General features: G+C 40.6%; 2 protein-coding genes across 5 annotated transcripts; both read right to left on the bottom strand.

Annotated features, from left to right (window-relative positions):
- Window positions 1–991: 991 nt before the first annotated feature.
- On the bottom strand, window positions 992–5,331 carry LOC308129454 (uncharacterized protein). 3 transcript variants are annotated; one of them, XM_080495397.1, is made up of 6 exons: window positions 5,303–5,331; window positions 3,938–4,107; window positions 3,107–3,160; window positions 2,747–2,875; window positions 2,311–2,666; window positions 992–2,216 (listed from the first exon to the last, which is right to left on the bottom strand). In XM_080495397.1, the coding sequence occupies exons 4-6, from the start codon at window positions 2,856–2,858 to the stop codon at window positions 2,004–2,006; spliced, it is 681 nt and encodes a 226-aa protein (XP_080351523.1). In that variant the 5' UTR covers window positions 2,859–2,875; window positions 3,107–3,160; window positions 3,938–4,107; window positions 5,303–5,331; the 3' UTR covers window positions 992–2,003. The 3 variants fall into 3 exon arrangements, with proteins under 3 accessions (XP_080351523.1, XP_080351522.1, XP_080351524.1); XM_080495396.1 differs by lacking the exon at window positions 3,107–3,160; XM_080495398.1 differs by lacking the exons at window positions 2,747–2,875; window positions 3,107–3,160.
- Window positions 5,332–13,247: 7,916 nt separating this feature from the next.
- LOC308129347 (putative nuclear hormone receptor HR38) lies at window positions 13,248–19,676 on the bottom strand. 2 transcript variants are annotated; one of them, XM_080495274.1, is made up of 7 exons: window positions 19,521–19,676; window positions 17,265–18,100; window positions 16,580–16,709; window positions 16,156–16,319; window positions 15,832–16,034; window positions 15,545–15,723; window positions 13,248–15,447 (listed from the first exon to the last, which is right to left on the bottom strand). In XM_080495274.1, the coding sequence occupies exons 1-7, from the start codon at window positions 19,537–19,539 to the stop codon at window positions 15,185–15,187; spliced, it is 1,794 nt and encodes a 597-aa protein (XP_080351400.1). In that variant the 5' UTR covers window positions 19,540–19,676; the 3' UTR covers window positions 13,248–15,184. The 2 variants fall into 2 exon arrangements, with proteins under 2 accessions (XP_080351400.1, XP_080351401.1); XM_080495275.1 differs by having other exon boundaries at window positions 19,531–19,676.
- Window positions 19,677–20,946: the final 1,270 nt, after the last annotated feature.

Below are 20,946 nucleotides of genomic sequence, written 5' to 3'. Positions count from 1 at the left end.
TCTCCATATTCTTAAAGTCTTGTTATAAAATTTGACTACATCCACCACGAGATAATCGAAACCTGGTAAGATGTGATATTTAAAAAAAAAAAAAAAAAAGTGTGATTATACAAAAGTAATTATATCCAAGTTGGTCATCGTTGCTGTAATTGTGAAAGCAACAGTGAATGTGGCAACAGATTAAAGGAGTCAACGTCATCAATCAGCTGTCAGTACAACTAATTGGGGCATTAAATCTTTGCGTCTATTCTTAGCCAGGACTCTTTTTTTTCTCAGTAACACAGAGCGGTACACTGTTTATCACACTGCAACAACATAATTCCCATTAAGAAGAACAAAAACAGGAAATCAGATAACGTGGTTTCAAATATGATCAACTTTAAGATGACTTAAGCAATCTTCAAAAACCTTCACAACAAACAAACGTTTGTACGAAGTCGTCACAGTCCCTGAGCTACTGCTAATGTTGCTCAATTATTTTTGGCTTGCTACCTACTTGCAAACATTTAAGGAATGCGATATATCTAATTTGATTCTCCCCCTGTTATATTGTAGATGCATCATGGGACACGGCAGCTCTGCTCCATGTCCACAGTCTGAAGCTACTTTTCAGCCTCGCGCACAAGAACATTTGGTCAAACTTGAAACACACCAGCTTTATTTTCAACGCTGACACTCAATTTTAAATCCACTGGTTGATTTTAACACGCTCATATGGTCGTGCATATCTTTTATTCACCGCATGTAATTTTTAATGGTCAAATAGCAAGTGTGTGTTCTACCTATAGCAAACTTAAGTGCTGCATCTTGTTGTGGCCATGCCATTAAAAAAGGCTTAACCTTTACCACAAAAAACAAAATCAATGGACGGAGCGTGGTACCCAAGATCTTTTGATCTATATTACAAAAGATGATGTTCAGAATTCATTTTTATTTTCAGTAAAAAACTTTATTGAACACACAAGTTATACATTTCAAGACATCTTTCAAAACAACCCAGAAGATTACTGAGAAGTGGCCCGTAAAACGTACATTTTTCTACACACCGACATCGCATTATGTACGACTTACATGCTGAATCTGTTACAATCAGTAGTATACTTCACTATCTCATAAAAAAATTGCAGTATGCGATAATGATTTTCAGGCTTTAACATCCATTGCTGGATATACAATATTCACTAAACTCGACAGTGCATTGTGATCACAGAGTTGTTTTATATAAACGGATTTCACGGGAACAATTTTTCAGAGAGCTCTTCAGATTACATTTAAACAAAAAAAGGAGACAAAAACATGAAAAAGTTTTGAACAGCGTAAACATCAACCGTGCATCTTGAATTTCTTCCAGCCGTTGAGGGGAAGTCGGAATAAAGATAAATGGATGCATGGGAAAAAAAATACAAAATACAAGTAGTCTGTGGCCTGAGATTCTGAGTTAAAGACTTTATGTAAATTCAAACGTTTGAATTTTCCTTCATTTATCCAAAAGATTCATTAATTCAAATACATTGAATTTTTATGTAAAACGTCTTTTCAAAGGTTGTAATTAAAGAAGATGATAAACAAGATTTCACAGCGGCAGCAGCATTCCATAAGCTGCCTGTAATTAATGAAGCAGTCATCTCAACAACAAATACTCTAATGGTATCAAGAGTGGACTGTTTTGTTTAAAATTATTAGAAATATTCCCCTGAAAAAGTTAAGTTTGTGAATTGTACAGCATAACAGTCAGCTGTTCTCCATTTAACTCTACTAATATTTCTGTGATCGCAACGTAATGTTTCTGCCATCTGTTGCTTTGGTGATAACTGCCTTTTATTTCACAATTCTCGGACACGGAAAAAAACGCGTCAGCATCCGCGTATGCAAATATCTTTATTAATCACGCAGTAACGGAGCGAAGAACAAGTTGACTTCAATGCTCTTTCTAGGTCTTAGGTTTAACTGAAGTATCAGAGGGATACAATATTATATTAACATTATTAAGGGATAAGCCGGGACTAGGTGACATGAGTGTAGAGATGCCGGAGAAACTCTCCTCTGGTTGTTGTGTCTCCCGGAAAGACGGCCTCGCAGAACTCGCACACGTGGGACTGCAGCGCCACGTCTGACATCAGCACCCCGCCGGACTGGCAGAAGTCTCCACCGCCACCACCATCATCACCACCTCCACCACCACCACCTCCCAGGGAGGGAGCGTCTGTCACTGGCATCTGACATGAAGACAAAGAAAAAAATAAGTTGCTTGAGAAAGAAAGCGAGAGGAAAACCAGAGCCAGAGTGGAGAAGCAGAAAACGACCCCCGACCTGTCCTCTGTGGAGAGTCCTTTCTCTGTGTTTCGGATCCTTAGGTTCACTTCTCGAGGCGCCGCGGTTTTTCAACGAGTTCAGGGTGAATGAAAACGGAGCGTTGGGATCCACCTTCGCGTCCTCCTTTCTCCGACAGGGAATATCCATACTCAGCCTGGACATATCTTCAGCAACGAGATCGGAGAAAATCCCCACGTTTCTTGAAATGCGATCAATGCCACATTGTTCTGCAGGGCCTCGTGTGGTCGAGGTGACCGACCGCGGGGTTTCGTGAGGGTAAATGGGCATCGCATGGGAACACTGGACCGGGATGGACATCAATTCACTCACATCGGCAGTGGGAACAGGAGCACCTGCAGAGAGATGATCGTTGGCGTTCAAAGTGCATAATGACCGGCGCATTAGGAGCAACAGGGTGCAGGTATGTACGGACCTTGCTGCCTCTGCAGGTCTGAGGTGAGCTGGTGCAACATGGCAGCCTGCTTCAGGCAAAGTGACCTCAGGAGAATGAACTGCTGGTACAGTTCCCTGTAAGCTTCCTCCATTTTATAAGCTCAGGAACCTGTAAATATCACAGAGGACAGCCCACTGAGCCTCGACACAAGACTTCAGGTGCACTGTTTATTTATTATTTGATATTTCATTATTTCTATACATTTTTGCCACTCAGAGCAGCGCAATGGTTTTTTTTCTTGTCGTTTCTGAAACTTTGACAATCACAACTAATATATTCTCAAATTTATGCATGCAAGGCTCTTTTTTTGTAGCTTTCCTTTGAAATACATTTTCTAACCTTCGATTCAACAGATGCGTGCACTGCTGCTATACAGGTTTCAGGATGATGTTCCTTCGAAAAAGCATAAAAATTGTACGTTTAAATAGAGCTGAATAGTTTATCAGTAGTTTTCACAAATTAGAGTTACAAGATCCACCCTTAATGACAAAAAAATAATCCTATGCTCTGGCATTAAAGATTATTTATCTTGGTATGATACAAATACCTTTGTTCATTTGTGCTGATGACTACATTTTCACTCTTCTTTTTTTTTTTAATTCTTTAAAATCTGTTACACTTTTGTTCAAATATACAGTTTGAATACTTTAATTGTGCCTATAATCTCACATTATGTTTGTGCTGAACACTTGTTGGAATAACTCTTAGTGCACTGTGTTCAGTGACTCTGGTGTACAGCAAAACTTCTTGAACCATAATATCCAGCCAAAAAAGTAAATCCCACTTGTGGGGCCATGAGTCGTGGGGTGATAAACAGTGGACTGGGCATTTATACATAGTTGAAGCCGATACATACAGATGGCTAATTAGTAAACAATTTGGCAAATTAACAACTAAATGCAAATTATGTGCTAACTTTGACAAAGTTGCACATTTTCTGTGTGAAGAACATGCTTCTTTCATATTGTTTTTCTCTTTTCTTGTCAATTTACCAAGAAAAAAACAGCCTAACAGGATTGGTTCTACCATTTTCCTGCATAAGGACAACAGCAAAGAACAACCTTGCACACTGTTACAAGGTGTTTGTTGGTGCTCAGTGTGTGTATACAGTAGGCTATACACATATTGTCAGTCATGCTTCATGTAGTATGTTGATATCGATGCACTTACCTCTTTGAAAGCTTGTAAGCATATTCTGCTCCAACAATTTAAGACTCCTGATCAGTCCTTATCTAAACTCCATTAAGAGAATCTCCTTTGTGGTCCCCATTTAAACTCAATCCTGTTGTTGTTGTCCAGAATCCACACACTGTCCCACTGTGCAAAATTCAAGTCCAATCCTATTCGTGAGAAGACACAAAAATAAGGCTTTTCATAAAGTCACACCAAGGCACAACTAGTCTGCCTTACACTGGAGGGCGAATGAAGACTGTGCTCCACTGGTGTCAGCATGGAGAGTACATTCAACTGATCCGTGTTCAACTTAAGGAAGTAGCACACAAAAAAGAGAGAAGTGAAAGCCAAAAGGAAGCACAACCATCTTTCAGTTAGACTTTCATAGAGCCAGAGGAGACATTTTTAGCCCAAACAGGAAAGAGGAAAGAGCCGAGGCAAAGTTTTACATTACAGTGTAATCAATACAGAACGTGTGTCTGTGGTTCGTCGTCACTTTCAGGTCAATTCCTTCTCTTCTATCTAAATTTTATGTAACCCAATTTAACCGGTGTTTCGGAGAGAGTGGTTTCCCTGTTAACTGGTGACCGGCTTCCTTTTGTGTCCACATTTGCTGCTAGTCACAGTAGATGTTAATAATTAAAAGGCCCGATACTTTATTGTAAATGCGGTTAAACGGCGTTCGGTCAGCAAAGGTTTTCTGTGGGGTTTTTTTTGTTTTTTTTAAACATCTGCGAATACTCGCAGCAACAAAGCCACTAAAGGAAGTAGGTCACCAGTGAACAGGGAAACCAGTGAACCCGAAACAGCGGAGAGGCCTTTAAGATAGTATCTCCCTTTCTAGAGAAACTTTTGTCACTGGAATCGTGGAAAGTCCCTCAGGACAACGCGTCAGCTGAAAGAGAGCAGTTGTGAAGGACAATAAAAAAATTCCTTTGGGGATTTTTAGGGCCTGGATTTTATTTTAATTAATCACTGATGATCATGAGAACACTGCCATCGAGAAGAAGATTAAAACACAAGTAACTCTCAGGTATTTTCTGAGTAACTTTGTAAGACTTTTTCTTTTCCCGTTATTTTCATTAAGTTCTTCTCACGCAAAGTTACAGCATTGAAATTAGATCTCAAAACAAAAATGATTTTCATATTGTTTCTCTCATATTCCCACTTTCTTATGAACATATTTTACCAAAACGGCCAGAGCAGAAACATCTGTAAACGTTTACACCACGTTAACATTGTGTAACCCGATCAGTTTCTGCAAAAACAAGCGGAACTCACGTTTTATTATGGTGTGAAATAAAGCCTGTGACGAAAGTTAACCCTAAATGAATCATGATTAGAAAAACGACGGGTACTCACAGTGATCAGCCTTTCCCAGCAGGAAGTGCAGACGTACACACTGACGACTGGAAAAAAGGAGCCGCACTTTTTTTCCCCTTCATACCACCATGACGTCACATCACCTGCACGCACGCGGTCACCTGCGTCAAACCAGGTGAACCTGTCCAAACCTTTTCCGGTTCCTTAAAGTTTCAAAGTCAAAGTGGAACTTCAAAAGAAGCCTGAAACATGGTTTCTCTTAAGTTTGATCATGCACAATGGTGTAATGGTTCTTCTCTTTATCAAACATTGAAATTAATGTCTTTCTTAAAAAAATGCATGATGAAGATATAATATACAATCAGCTGAAAACAATTGCTTACTGCAACTAAATGTAAAGAAATAAAACTTGTCATCATGAGATGAAATAAAACATTATTAGATTGTTGGCATTATGGTTTCCTATTCCAGATTCATAAATCATAATTCTACACTGTTTGCATAAGTTTGCTTGTATCATGTTTGACAATTTTGTACAAATATACATCCCAATAGTGCACTTTTTCAAAAGAATGTTTTAGATTGTCTTCATTTTCTTTTATGCCTGTTTATCCACAGTGGATCTCTCATATGATTCTTTATCCAGTAGGGACAGCAGACAAAAGCAGACACTTTCTCAAAGGGTGTAGAGCAGACCTGTGGCGCCACCAAATGCCATTATTTTGAAGGATGTATGTGCTGAGAGTAGGTGTGTCAGCCTGTCTTTGTCCTCATTTTAATGTTTTATGAAATCAGAGATTGGGGAGGAGATTTGCAGCCTTTCCTTGGCGCAATCCAGGAGTTATAATGGAAAAGAAATCAGGAAACCATTGGTGTAAATCGCAGTGGATCAAATTCATCAGTCTACAAAAATGAATCTGCAGGATCATCAGTATTTGAACATCATGTTACACTGTTGAAGCAGTATGGGGCTGGGTGTGTGTGTGTGTGTGTGTGTGTGTGTGTGTGTGTGTGTGTGTGTGTGTGTGTGTGTGTGTGTGTGTGTGTGTGTGTGTGTGTGTGTGTGCGTGTGTGTGTCTGTGTGTGGGTGCGTGCGTGCATGTGTGTGTGTGTTGGACATTTGACTGTTCAGTCATGTGTAGAACGTAACTGATGTGGGTTTAAAAATAGACCGGCATTAAAGCCGCAGTCCTGTGAGTTGCAGACTTCCTCCCATGCCAACCATCCATTTCAGAAGAGCGGCGGTGGGTTTTGCCCTCAGTATCAACCCCTGACAGCTGAGTTACAGCCAACACCTTGTGATCCTGGAAGGGTGCCAGGGAACTCTGCTTCAGGCTTCTTATGTAACTCAGTGTGCGGGCCATGTGCCCATCTGTAACACTAACTAAGGCACGTCTTTTGTCGTTCAGCGTCTCCTTCAGAAGAAGCCATTAGAATCACCGCTTTATCTCCTCAGTCAACACAAGTATGGTGTCGTGAAATGTGATGTATACTTTCTGATCGACTTCTGTTGAATGATCACCCAAATGATTTGTTTTCAGAAAAAAAGGAATAACTTGCAGTACTTCCAAGAAGCAATGCATAGCATCACAATGCTGCCCACAATATTCTTGTTTATGGCGTCACATTGAGGCATAGTGGTTGGTGCTCTCGTCTCATGGTGAGACAAACACCACAGCTTTGAATTCCAGGTTCGGGAGTTTTGTCTGTGTTTTTCCCGGGTGCTCTGGTTTCCTCCTGTGGTCCAAAAACATGCAAGCGAGGCTAATTGATGATCCTAAAATGCCCATAGGTGTAAATGCTTGTCTCCCGGTGTGATGACCAGTCTTGGGTGTACCAGTACCCTGCTGCCTGCACTTTGGGCTGGGATCAGATTCAGTGACCCTGAACAAGATAAAGTGATATGAAGGATGGATTCCTGATAGCAGGTTTGGAAGTAATAGGATGACCGGGTTTATTTTACCTGGGCCAAACATGACAAGTGAGAACACCCCCTTAAATATATGTACAGTAGTGGGGCACAACCGCACTGTAGACTTACGCTTCATAGAGACATCTAGTGGCCATTGTGATTATGAAAAATGCAATGAAGGGGGACATGTATGAAAAAGGGAGGATTTGAAGGACTTTAATGAAGTTCACACATGAAGTAACAGTATGTAAATGATGTTATCGTATTCATGATGCTTTGCTGAACCTGGTGAAGTTGATTTATACCCATACAGAGCCAGTGATGTGTGACAGTAATGTGTGACAATGTTTCTTATTGTTTTTATGGCAAAGTCAAGTAGTCAGTGGAGGTCTAACTATCAAATAACTGAGACATTTGAGCAGTTTTTAAGTCACATCAGGAAGCAGTTCATAATCAGTAAATGGAATGAATTTGTCAAATGGAAACATTAACAATCAGTAGTGTTTTAATCAAATGAAGCCGACACTGACATTAAAGAACATATTGAACCAAAGCAAAGAGCCGACAGACTCTATCTTTAAACTGTGCAAGTCCACATGTTAATTCCTATTTTTAACAGCTCCTCATGTTCCCAAGGACATGTGTGATGCTTTATCACTTCCACACTTCTCTTAAAGTAGTGCAAGCATCAAATATATGTTATCAATAATCTTGAAACATGATAGCAGTTAAGGAGGCTGAATTCACATAGATTTTTTTCACGGCTATAATGTGAGCTGATGATTGATGTGCTTACTTGCAGTTAGTTGGGCATTAAACTACCCATCTGTGTCAGAGTATTTGCTGGTTGGCACCATGTGGTCTGACCTTGAACCCACGCCACACACACACACACACACACACACACACACACGTGCACTTTGGGGCTTCAGAGAGCCCCAACATGGGGATCAAGTGGTGGTGGAGGTGGGGGCTGACATACAGGGTGCGGTGAGTGTGCGTGTGTGTGTGTGCGTGTATGTGTGTGTGTCTGTGTGTGTGTGTGTGTGTTTGTGCGCGCGTGTGCACGAGCTCAGGCTTGAATGCTGTGAATAACTTCCAGGCAACCAGCCAGGAACTGTCATCTGCCAGTGCAACACTACCCATCCTGTCAATCTTGTTTTATAATTGTAACATTCTCATATTCTTGGGCTGAGCAGAGAGAAGTTTCCAGCAGACTGTGACCCAGGCGTTTTTGTTTTTCTTTCTCTCCTAGCTGTGCGACGTTGCATGTTTCAAAGTGTTAAGCAATAAGAATTATCCCTAGTTTATAGTTGAGTGATTGTGGGATTCGGGTTTTTCTGTTCAATTTGCCTTTATGTGTTTCTATCGGGGGCAGGTTTTGCAGAAGTTCATTTTTATTGTTGCAATAAATGAACCTTGCTTTAAGTAAAAAAGTGCAAACTGTGCCACAGTCATCCCGTGTGCAGATATTAAAACATGAACAGTTTGATGTATATTTTCTCGGAAGCATTACATCCGTGCTTCACCTTCACCAGTCCAACGGGGCGAATAACCCAAGGACAGAACAATGACAGCATCAATTCCTGTCTCAAACATCAGACGATAATTCGACCAGCTCACCATTCACTTATGAATTTGATCCCGCTGAGACTAAGAGTTTAAGAAAGTGATGTGCGGTGCACAGCTATCACAGAGATGGTATGAGCTGTGTTGTCGGCCAACTCATTTATCACCGGACGCCCTTAGCGAGAGAGACCCGATCCAATTACAGAGGTTTCTATGGGCTCAACAATGGCCTGCTATAAATACACTCACAGAGGGTTTTCCACACTCAACAAGCCGCCCACACACATCCTACCACAGTCGAACAGATATACATATATACAAGTACACAACTCATTTTCGAGCCTTTATTACTTGTTTGAATCAGGGGCATTGTGAAGGACACGGAGACTGTCAAGATGGTGGAAATGTACACCTGTGTGTGGGCGTGTGAGCTTCAGAAAAAGGCTACAGAAGAGAAAGGAGCACAGAAGAAGTCGGAGACCACTAAAGAGCTTCACAAAGTTATTTACAGCTCAATCCATCAACAAACGACAGGTGCAGCATCCTCACAAACAAACATATTAGCTTTCCTCCCACTGGAACAATATGAGCTCCAGCAATCAGCTGTTCTCTCTCTCTTTCTCATATATATATGCAGTGTGTGTATATATATATATATATATATATATATATATATATATATATATATATATATATATATATATATATATATATATATATGAGATACATATATAATTTATTTATGGAGAAGGGGTGGGATTTAACAAGTTATACTTCTTCCCACTCATTTTTAGACATGCTTTCTGAGTATATTGTTCTTCTGCAATTATTCACTGTTTATGTGATGAAATATCTTTGGTGATCGGGTGTGCACTGTTGACCTGATAATTGATTTTGAGCATGTCCGAAATCAAATATAAAAATGAAATTATTTTCTTTACAAATGTAATTTACCGAAATGTAATTTTCTATCTTGTTGCAAATTTTTATTAGAGCGGGTGACCTGCTGATACAAACTCCTGCACTGATATGATTATAATGTAAACACGCTGGTTGTCAGTGGAAACACTGGTCTGAGCACTCCGACTGCCCAGGATTATCCCAGGTATGGAAAAGTTAAATTAAGAAAAAACTAAAACAAAAGGCCCTTTTAACAATTAAGCAGTATAAACTATTCACAATTAAACTTGATTTATGTTTCAGACCTCTGTAATTCAGTCCTTCTCAGTAAAGTAGTACAGGCACAAATGACATCAGTCTTGCCAGTGAGGTTTTACTGCCGATATCTGCAACATCTTTTGTTCCCTTTCCTCTCGTCAATGGAGACACATAATCCCATTCCAACTGATAATCTGGGGAACTTCTTACAGAAATTGTGATGTTTCAGAAACAGATTGGATGTTTGAAAATGGAATCACAATGAGCCGTACTGACGTAGCAGATGTCTTTAAAGACAGGCCCCATGAATTGGTTTCATCTGTGCTGGTCAGAGTGATGTTGTGGATATCTGGATTATTGCTTTTGACCACGAGGCATCAACTTACAGGCATCTGCAAAACGTCTCCCGTCTCGCTATCAAATGTCCGAACAGCTTGCCACAGTTGTTCGTGAATGACAGTACTGTTGTCATAAACGTTGGTGTACTGCTAATGCAGTAGTATTATTTCACTTATTAGTAGGACTGTGAAACGATTTCTAAAATTACTGTTCATTCATCTCCTTCACTGATAACAACCACATACAGTAACTGTGTCACTATAATGCTGCTATGAAACACATTAGCTGAGCTATGTGAAAGTGCCTGATGACTGATTTACTCATTAAAATCATCTGAAGTTACATGGGTTGGAGGTTTACATGGGCAACTGGTGGCTTTGGGGCCACATGCCCTTCTGCCATTGGTGCTGCACATGAGATAGTATCCAAAAATGGAAGGAAGAAGGGAAGGCAGGCAAGAAGGTAAATGGATCATATTTAAACCCAATATGATGATTTGTTATATCTTAAATATTGTAAAACTTAATACATTATAAGAAAAAAAGATTTAAAACAAAAATCAAAACCAAGCACTTTGATTCGCTAATCTTCATTTACAGCTATTTAATTAGCTCTTTATGTTAAATGAGTTTCTCTAATTCTCTCACATTGTTAAATAATCCATTGCTTCAGATTATGCTTGCGATAAACGTATTTGTCGGTTAAGAAAACAAGACAGATACAGCAGTTTTTCAGCTCGTTGTATCGGCTTGTTACTAGATACATTGGGAAAAGAACATCAAATAGTAATCTTTGATATTGATACTCATTATACTTGATATATCACAAATTAAACTGTCTATAAAGCATTCTATGCAAGGAAATTCCACCCAGTAGCTCTTGCTTATTCAGTATATAAGCTTTTCAAACTTAGCCCTCATGCACGCGAAAAGTACAGCGGCGACGTGTAAAACACCAAGTTCAGCATATTCGTACAGCAAATCACTGTGACAACCCATATATTAGTTGTCAGAGCACATCTCTAGGGTGAGCGGTGTCAGACCACAGTTTGTCCCTGAATGCAGAGTGTTGCATGTCAGGTCAAAAGTTAAGGAGCCAATGGCAGCTCCAGATGGTAGCTTTCCACTTTTGGAAAAAGACGGTGTCAAGAAACACTGCAAGTTCAAACATGAGATATATTGACAGGAGGATGTATTTTGAGTTTGCGTTTGAGCTCCGTCGAGGGGCAACATGCCGGGCCTGTCATGGATATGTGACCGTAAAGAATAAAAAGATGCAGATCCGAGTGAAAGGGGATTAAGGCACCAGTGAGTTCTGCAACCAGATAAAGACTCACTCCTATTGACTCTGCATTCATCTTTCAAAACTGAACTTGTCTGCTGTTTCTCGTTACGTCGGATTTGGGAAGCACTTCTTGCCACTTTATAATATATTGAAGGCCTCATTGTAAGCGAGCTTGCAAATGGCTTCCTCCTCTTTTCACCCCTTGTCCCCCTTTTTTTTTTTCCACTGTGTCTGCCAGTACCAAAATCCAGATGACCAGTACGTGGTGTACAGTAGGATCAGGTGTCGAGTGGCTGAATGCACTCGGTGCCGCGGTCTGCTGTGACTGAGAGTGGCACGGTGTCGTCTTCCTCTGGTCAAGGATGTTGCCAACATTAACACCATGTGTGACAAAACAACATCGACTCACTGAATCCACTTTGTTTGGTCGCGTCTCATCACAATGTCGATCGAGAACTTTAAGCACTGTTAGCCTTCCTTAAATGTATAGCTCCAGTCTTCTGCACATTATTCACCGACAGAGAAAGAAATTAGAGACTTTGAGGACAAAGCTATAGATATTCTATATTTGTTTTCCCTGCCATGACTTAATTCCACTGACATGGCTGACATACTCTCTACTGGGACATAATAATGATATTATTATATAACAGATTGTGAGGGTATATTTAGGCACACGGATCCTTTGCTATTAAGGGTAACAATAGCATTGAGATATGTTTACAGTGATAATGTAGCATGTCCCTGTAGGAAGACCAGCCCTTATGTCTTTTGAAATAAGGACCAGAGCCAAGCGATTCCTGATTTGTTCTGAGGGCACTCGAGAAGGTTCGTCTATAGGTCGCACCTATATGCCTCCCTGCATGCCCTGCCCTACCTGCCTGTCTCCATAAACTTGTCGATAATTTAACATTATAAAACATTAATAACAGAAATGAAACGTAGTCTATGCTGTCAGTGTTTTTCAAAACCCACCGCTGGTGTCTGTCAGTCCCATCAATCAGTGGTACAAGGGCTCAATAGGCCATGGTTGTCCAGGCGAGGCTTTTGGGTACCACGCCGCCGCATGTTTTAGATATTTCCCCGGTACCACGCACGATTGTAATGAGGGCCTTGTTATCAGGCTTTCTGTAGAGCTGCATGATGACACATTCATTATATTCAGGTGCGATGAAGCAAGAAGACATTTAAAACATGCCCATTATAAACACATATGAATGTAGATAACTATAAGCAATACATCTTTGGTAACAGTAAATGAGCTTTGGCATATTCAATCTTTGACAGACAATGACAGTCAGAACTTCAATAAACAAACAATGTTCAGGTGTCTAAATTAATAATTCCGGGGCTAATGTTGTCATGTCCGTATACTTCTGCTCGCCTTGAGGAATCAACACCATTTTTCACTCCAACAATTAGATGAAAATCTTATGCTATTTTAGAATAGATTTACTACCATGGGTGAACATTTTAAGTTTGAGTCCGTTATCAATCCAACAGAAAGTTTCCTCTCTGTGCTTCATCTACTGCCTCACTGTATCATATTGATCATATTTACCATGGTAAAGAGATGAGGCCATAACCTGGCAACAGTGAGCCGGGCATGGTCCCACGGCCCCCATATCTGTGGGGGTGATCAAAACCAACAAAGGCCATTCAAACAATCTCAGAAAAAGCTCAAACCGCAGGGTCAATTACACTCAAATCAAGTCATATTTTCAAAAGAATTTAATGTCAAGTATTTCCTGCCTCAATAGTTTGCAGCATTATACAAAAGGCCTGACAGTATCTTAAATGTGCACTCATGTCCAAAACAAAACACATACAGTAGGAAAAACAAAAAAGGTATTCTTCGTACTGTTTGAACACTGTTAGAAGTGCTCGTAGCTGCTCGTCTAGTGATCACACCTTGCTGTAATCACTTAAGAAAATCTCTTTAGCTCTCATAGAAATAAAAAAAAAGAGAACAAGTAAAAAAAACGCACAAGTCAGAAACAAAAGGTGGAAGACGGTTGGACAGTCTTACAAATAGGTTCAACACAAAATCTGCAGCCAAAACACAAAACCGGGTGATTTCAAAGGAGAAATATCTGACTTGCCGTTGTCGCCTCACAGTGAGAAGGTCCAGGTTTAAATACCAGTCGGGGCCTTTCTGCGTGGAGTTTGCATGTTCTCCACTGTGTGCATGGGTTTCCTCCAGGTACTCTGAGCTCCTCCCACACTCCTAAAACTCGCATGTGAGGTCAATTGGTGACCCTAAATTTCCCTTGGGTGTATGTGGTTGACTGTGTGTGTGTGTGTGTGTGTTTGCCCCACGGCGACCTGTCCAGGGTGTATGTTGACCTTACCCTTTGTAAATAGAGATTGGCTCCAGCACCCTGCACAGGATGGATTAAGCAGTACAGATGATGCATGATTGAATATCTGACTATGCATTTGAATTTTGTACAGACCAATAATGGATATGTTGTGTCTAAGAGTTGATTTGGTCTGGAGCTGGATGGGCATTGCTAGTTGTTACTAGTTGTAACTACAGAAGGATGTGAACAGGATTTGCCTCATTTTCATACTTAATAAAATGTCAAGACCTTCCAGTTTTCAGACTTTTAAGAGTATAGCACCTAACACTTTTTGTGGAACTGGATCAACACCCATATACCTCAGAAATGTAATATATCAAAATGTGCCTCCGACATAAATTGTTATAGATGTCTGTAGAATGAACAAAAAAACTGATGGGGATGCGTCATAGTTCTATATCTCTATGTTTGTAATAAAAGGGACTTGCTGTATGTGATGCTTGGAATGAAACTTTGTGTAGTGTTATTGCAGCTCTCTGAAGCTCGGGCTTTCTGAAAGGCACTGTTATTCAGCATTTCTAATTTCATTCTGAACAGCCCAAGAAGCACGTAATCGCAGCTACAAGCTGTCCAAAAGTAGTCCGGTCCAAGCAAAAAGGCAGGACAAGATGATGGCACAACATATTCTTGAGCTTAAGGCATGAAGGTTTTTACCTGGAAGTATCAAAAGCTTTGGTGAACTTTGGTCCAAGACCTTTCGCAGGAGCACGTTTAGGACTACAACTATATTTTGTGGTAGAAAGATCCCAGTAAATATTTACCTATTGAAACAGCGGACTGCAGAAATATTTTTTTTCAACAAACCCGAGGTGTGATCTGCCCCTGATGCTTTCACTCAATAATGTACAATCTCAGTTTCTGAGTGGGGCCATAAAGCAGTTTTGAAATCTAAATTGAACAAATAAAAAATAAAATAGTGTCTTTCTCAGTATTCAGTACTGCATTGCATCTGCCCAAACATCTATGTCTTATAAGCTGCAGAGCTTGACAACATCCACAGAAATAGCACTGCAATAAAGTGATTTTCAAAATGCAAACAAACACATATATACAGAGTCCTGAAATGTTGTCGCTTTAGATCCGAAATTGATATTTTATAGTACTTGTGAAAGCCATAATCAAATCTAAAGATCCTTAGAAAAATAATGGTCTCCTGAATGACAGACACGGGGAAGCATACACATCAGCATGCAAGGAGGTTCATGAGTTCATAAGGCGCTTTCCTCCTCCTGTATCTGCTATATATATATATTTTTTTTTTTTTCACAAACACCCCCGTTAGGATTTTGTATTGTTTCAGAACGGTAATGTATCCATGAAGATTTTCTCCACTATTGGTGGAGGGGGGACCAGGTCCTCCAGTTTCAGGTAGAAGATGCGCTGCAGGCCCTGTGTGCAGAGAGTCCTCAGTTCAGGGAGTTTGCCCAGGAGACGAGAAAGATAGTTGGGCTGTGTCCGGCTTGCTTCTGATCCATTCCCACTCACATGCTCCCTTAAACAAGTGATGACCTGAGTTTGAAAGTCCTCAACCCGTTTGGGCTCCTTCAGGCCGTGACGATCTAGGGGGCAAGAAGACATTCCAATGAAAAACAAAGCTCCAAAGACAGACATCCAACTATAAAGTCACCAAAGGGAATAGCAAGCAAATGCTCGTACCAGTGATGATGACCAGTGCTGCAAGACAGGAGAACAAGGAGATGTCGAGATTCATGCGGTGGAGGCTCTGGGAGAAGTCCATGATGGAGTCGATCCAGCCACCGAAGCTGCGAGCGCACTGCAGTCGATGAAGAACCATGCCGTTACAGAAGATCAGCTTATTCTTCTCTGGATTTGACCTGCACAGTTTTGAAGCATCGTTGCAGTTAGAGCACTGAAGTTTGTAATGGATGTGTTGAAAATGATGTAAATTTCTACCAAAAAAAAACAAACAAAAAAAACTCTACCTGTATGCAAGGCGGAGAATGAAGAGCTCCACGAAGGCGGATTCAAGAAGCAGCTCCTGGTCCTCTGTGCAGAAATCGCTGAATCCAGGGAGAGTCTGAGCCCAGTTTCTTATCACATCCAAGGCGCCGGTAAGCAGGTCGTAGAACTGCTGGATGTCACCGGCGTCTTCCTTGTCTTTCAAGTTGTCCACGGTCTCCTGATACTGAGCAGGTGAACAGAGGGGGAGGGAGATACCGGTAAGTCTCGCCGATTTCACTTGTTCGCGTCGCCTTCATAAATAAAATAAAAGGACATCGTTACAGGCAGCGAGTGAAAAGATTTACCTTGGAGTAGTCAAGCTTTGCGATGGTCGGGTTCGACTCGAGCTGACCCCTGACCAGAGAGCTTATGATGTTGACACTCGGGGTCGTGGATGAAGCCTCAGTTGCAGTTTTGGGCTTGGAGGGCAGGCGACCTCTGCGACCTTTCAGGCTGTCAGTGCGAACCACTGAGAGAGGGACAAGAAGACGAGCACACGTTTGTGACTCTCACATGGCCGTGGCTGCATCCCACACTTCGAAAACGAACTGATATCACAGTTTCAGTTTCCATTTTTTTCCTCCACAGCTGGCACTGTAAAGCTTGGGTTACATATGTCTGAGCTGCCGTGCTTTGGCTTCACTGGACTGTCACTGCTAAGCCTGGTTTGTCATCGTCATGCATACATCAGTCACTGAACGCTTTAGGAGATGCCTGACATCGCCTTACCTTCTTTGACCATTCCAACAGCAAGACATTTCTGGAAACGGCAGAACTGGCAGCGGTTTCTCCTCCTCTTGTCCACGGGACAATCTTTATTGGCAATGCACACGTACTTTGCATTTTTCTGGACAGTTCGCTAAAGATTGAGAAACAAGAATTAAATTAAAATGTTGCAAAAAAAAAAAAGTGATATTGTGAAAGACAATCATATATGTCAGCATGCATACGACTCGTGGTTGTGCAATAGCTCTTAATGGTTTACACTTTTTGCATGTTTTAAAAATACCTAAACTGACCAAAGACAACTGCTACATTGTTGCCATATATTAGGAGCATTTTTGATCATAAACATTTTAAAAGAATTGTCTTAACTTTTTGTTTATTCACTAAATATCATGATTTGATATCATCTTGCTGCCAATTTATGTTGCATATGGGGGAGTACTAAACATAGTGCTTATTGCTTTGTAGAGGACATAGTTTGTCACATTTGACCAAAATGTGCAGCTGTGTTTTGAAGTTTATTATATATATAGCAATGACACTGCTACATCAGTGTCAGCACAATTCGCACGAGTTTATGTTGTTATTAAAAATAATTACCCATAACGATTGCAGAAGATTATTGCAATCAGTTTAATAAACTTGAAATAGTGTGCTTTATGCTATGTTACTTATTGCAATAGTTTACCTTGAAAAACCCTTTGCATCCCTCACACGTACGGACACCATAGTGCTGGCAGGATGCATTGTCACCACAAACTGCACAGCGGCCTTCACTGGAGCCTGGATTTGGGTTTTTGGGAGACATGACGGGTCCGTCTACTATCCTGGGGCTGTCCAGAAGTCCATGCTCCAGAGTCATGGGAGGGCAATGGAGCGGGGAAATGTGTTGCTGAGGCAGAAAGAAGGGGTCTTCCTGGCTGGGCTGGGGCTCCTGGTGCTGCCCCAAAGGAGAGTGTTGCTCCTGCGAGGGGCTGAATGTGAAAAATGAGAGCTGCTGCGCCATGGCAGACTTGTTGGCCACAGAGGACGGGGGCGCGGTGGGGTACGGGCTGAAAGGGGAATCCCAAACAGGTGCAGACTCGGTCTGAAAGCCCGGTGTTGGAGGGGAAGCAGTGGGATAAACTGGGCTGCCATAATAGTCAGAACCGCATGATGATAGCGTTTCATCAAGGCAGCTGAGTGCAAAGGATCCTGGGTAACAACCATACACCTGGAGATCATCCAGCTTAAAGCCTTGGTTCTGCATCTGAGGGCAGGAGCTTTCAGCTACCATGGTGTGGCCAAATGAAACTGTAGAGGTGGGAGGCGAGGTGGTAATCTTGCAAGAGTAAGCATCAAACTCCCCCAAGTAACCATTTCCCACCAAGGTATTGATGCTGGGCAGTGAGGACGTAGACAGCTGGTCCTTTTGGCCACTGATGTCCATCACCAGTTTGGCAGTGAGGTCAGGATTCAAGAACTCAGAGCTGAAGTAGTTGTCATGGGGCAGGGATCCATACTGGGTTTGTACACAGGGCATATCTAAGAAAGAAGACAGAAATAGTTAAAACCACCGAAAATGCATTGATCCAAATGTTTTTACATGTGAGATAAATAATATTTACTATTACGAGACGTTAGACCAGTTTTGAAGGCAAAGGTCTGCTTCAAATTTTTGTTTGTATTGTTTTTAAATGAATGCAGTGAAAACCAACATAACATGATCACAAATCACAAAGTTAAAAAAAAAAAAACCAGTAGCCAGCATTAACAACTGCTACTAACACGGCTTAATTCCTGCCAACATGCCATCTCCTTAGCTTCAGGGCCCATCAGTCGTCTTTAGAAAATTTAAAGGTTGGTTCAACAGTGCAGGGAGATATTGGCAGATATTGTGTTACAGACTGTTAAGGCTCTGAAAACATCATTCAATGGAGGGCAACCCTCTTCCACAGTGGCTATACCAGGAAGTGTTGCAGATTGTATTTCAGGGTGGGCTTAATGCCAGCTCAAACGAGAACAGTGGCAAAGCCTGTTTGTGTGTGTGTGTGTGCATGGCTTGGTGAATGAACGTGTATCCACAAGCGTGCCAGCATCTTCACTTGTATAGGTTTTTCAAAACAAACTCGATGCACATCCTACTTCACTAGAACATTTGCAAACCTAAACTTCACCTAAAGTTACAATTTACATTTGACTTATGCAAAAAAAAAAAAAAAGAAAGTCCTATAAATACACTTTGCTTTATATGTCTGCTCATATGTGGCAGACCACACTCGTAAAATATGTATTACAACATGTTAAATCATGACAGTTATTGGGATGCATTGCAATTGCTACCTCAGACAGAGGATCTTGCACAAACTTGTAAGACTTTCAGGTATATACACTCTATCTGCCACGTACAAATGAACAATAAAAAATCCAGTTTGGCAATGAGTTGTCGTGCAGTATTAATAAACTGCAGTTTTAAAGTAATATATGAATTAGACACCTGCATAGTAAGCATAGAGATTTAACAGAATATGCTTTATTAATGTATTTACACACACTCCATTCTTGAAACTGCACATATAGTGCTGCATGGTGGTATCCTGTATGCCACTTACAACAACATGGTGAGGTTGGTCTACATAAAGTCAAACTGATGTAAACTGACAGACTGTCTTTAGAAAGAAGGATTCAATACAGAGCTGTTGTATAAAGTCGACTAAACAAGTTTTATAAACTGTGCTCCATTTAAATAAACTTGCAGCTGAGCCATAACTCTGAAAGGTATTGAGGGAGACAGAACAGAGCGCAGGTGGTAACTTTGGAATAGCTCACGTCCAAAAGTGTGAATAAATCCGCTGCAAACGTTTTTAATACTACCTCGCCACGATCCTTTCACCTTAATACAGAAGTTTTCATACAGATGCATAAAGCTCGGTAAATCTAAAAAGCGGACAAACGCGAAGCTCACCTCGACTCACCTGGTTCATGTAAATATCCGGATTGCAATGATGTTCATTTATTCCAAACCAAGGAAAAATATGAATGTCACCTCTGCCAGCTGCTGGGAGAACACATACACACACACATACACACTCATTCAAACACGTTCTGTCTCACACACACACTAGGTCAGACCAACGCAGACGGCTCCATGCACTCTTGTTTTATTTTGGCTGCGTCGACAAAAAGGCGGGTCTATGCCCAAACATGGTAAACGGGCGTTGGAACTTTCCGGGACGCCGGCCAATCAGCGCTACGTTCGGCACTGACGTACTTCCGTGTGACGCAAACACGGGATTCCATTGACGCAAAAGCGGAGGGAGCGCGCGTGCTAATTATAAACCGACAACGACAGCGGCGCTCACGTGGGGCTATTACTGGATGAAAAGTGCTAAAAATAACCGCGGTTTGGGGGCGCAGCGGGTTTATGAATGGAAATGTAGATATTACACTTATTTCACACCGATGAGGAGTGTCTTACACACCAAACTACAAAACACAGGAGTGGGTTTTTTCAGAAAATGTTACTTTTGTTGTCATAAAACTCATGGTAACTGTTTATATTGACCATAAATTTACAACTAAGAAGAGAGATTTAAAAAAATCAATGTAAAACAATTTCCCCCACATATTTTACTTATGTTATATAAATCAATGTAAAAAACAAAAAACAAAGCATGGAGATATTGAAGTCATGTTTATACATACATTATACAGATTGAAAAAAACAAAACGTTCACAATAATGAGCTGAGTTGTAACTTTCAATAAATGTAACTTTTTAAAGAAAACTTCAATATAATTTTTGTTGTTAATTACAGATTTTCTTTTGTGTGGTCAAGATTGGCTTTGAAATCAGTTCAAAATGAAAACAAAGCGCTCACACAGCATTTTTAATTCTGAGGTTAATATAAACTCTTCAAGATACACAAAAGATTCTTTGATATTTTATTTATTGACTAACCTGTCAAAACAACTCAAAATAAACTTCACGGTGTCATTCTTTCAACAGTTATGGTTGGCCTCGATTCAAAAAAGGGATGTTGGATAGAGCAGGATAGCAGACAGCTCACAAACACATGAAGAAAGAAGCCAAAAGTGATTAAAAAAAAGCTTAAATGAAGCAAAAACAAAGAAGAAATGTTACAGTATATCTATTACATATACCCTTTGTATAGTGTAGTAGTTTTGATATCTTTTTTTATGATTCTCATTTTCCAAAAAGTGAAACAGAAATGCAAAATGTGCAGTTTTTAATTAGAATAAAGCCCATGTCATATAACTAAAATAACAAATTCCTCATACAAGCATATATTACCCTGTCTGGTTATTTTGTATTTGTTACTCTGTAAGCAGCTGACGATGAGACAGATGTACTTCAAGGTAAACTTAGCG

The sequence above is a fragment of the Blennius ocellaris genome (assembly GCF_963422515.1).
Source record: "Blennius ocellaris genome assembly, chromosome: 4".
NCBI lineage: Eukaryota > Metazoa > Chordata > Actinopteri > Blenniiformes > Blenniidae > Blennius > Blennius ocellaris.
Note: the sequence above shows the minus strand (reverse complement) of the source record. Positions and strands in the feature narration are given on the sequence as shown.

What these genes read in the sequence shown, in the direction of transcription:
- LOC308129347 (XM_080495274.1), bottom strand. An exon ending in TGTTGGAATGGTCAAAGAAG is followed by an intron (nt 16,320 to 16,579) that starts GTAAGGCGATGT and finishes TCCCTCTCTCAG; the next exon opens with TGGTTCGCACTGACAGCCTG. An exon ending in AGCACTGGTCATCATCACTG is followed by an intron (nt 15,448 to 15,544) that starts GTACGAGCATTT and finishes CTTGCCCCCTAG; the next exon opens with ATCGTCACGGCCTGAAGGAG.
- LOC308129454 (XM_080495397.1), bottom strand. Translation starts at nt 2,858, where the DNA reads ATGGAGGAAGCTTACAGGGAACTGTACCAGCAGTTCATTCTCCTGAGG. An exon ending in AGACCTGCAGAGGCAGCAAG is followed by an intron (nt 2,667 to 2,746) that starts GTCCGTACATAC and finishes ATCTCTCTGCAG; the next exon opens with GTGCTCCTGTTCCCACTGCC. An exon ending in GGACTCTCCACAGAGGACAG is followed by an intron (nt 2,217 to 2,310) that starts GTCGGGGGTCGT and finishes TCTTCATGTCAG; the next exon opens with ATGCCAGTGACAGACGCTCC.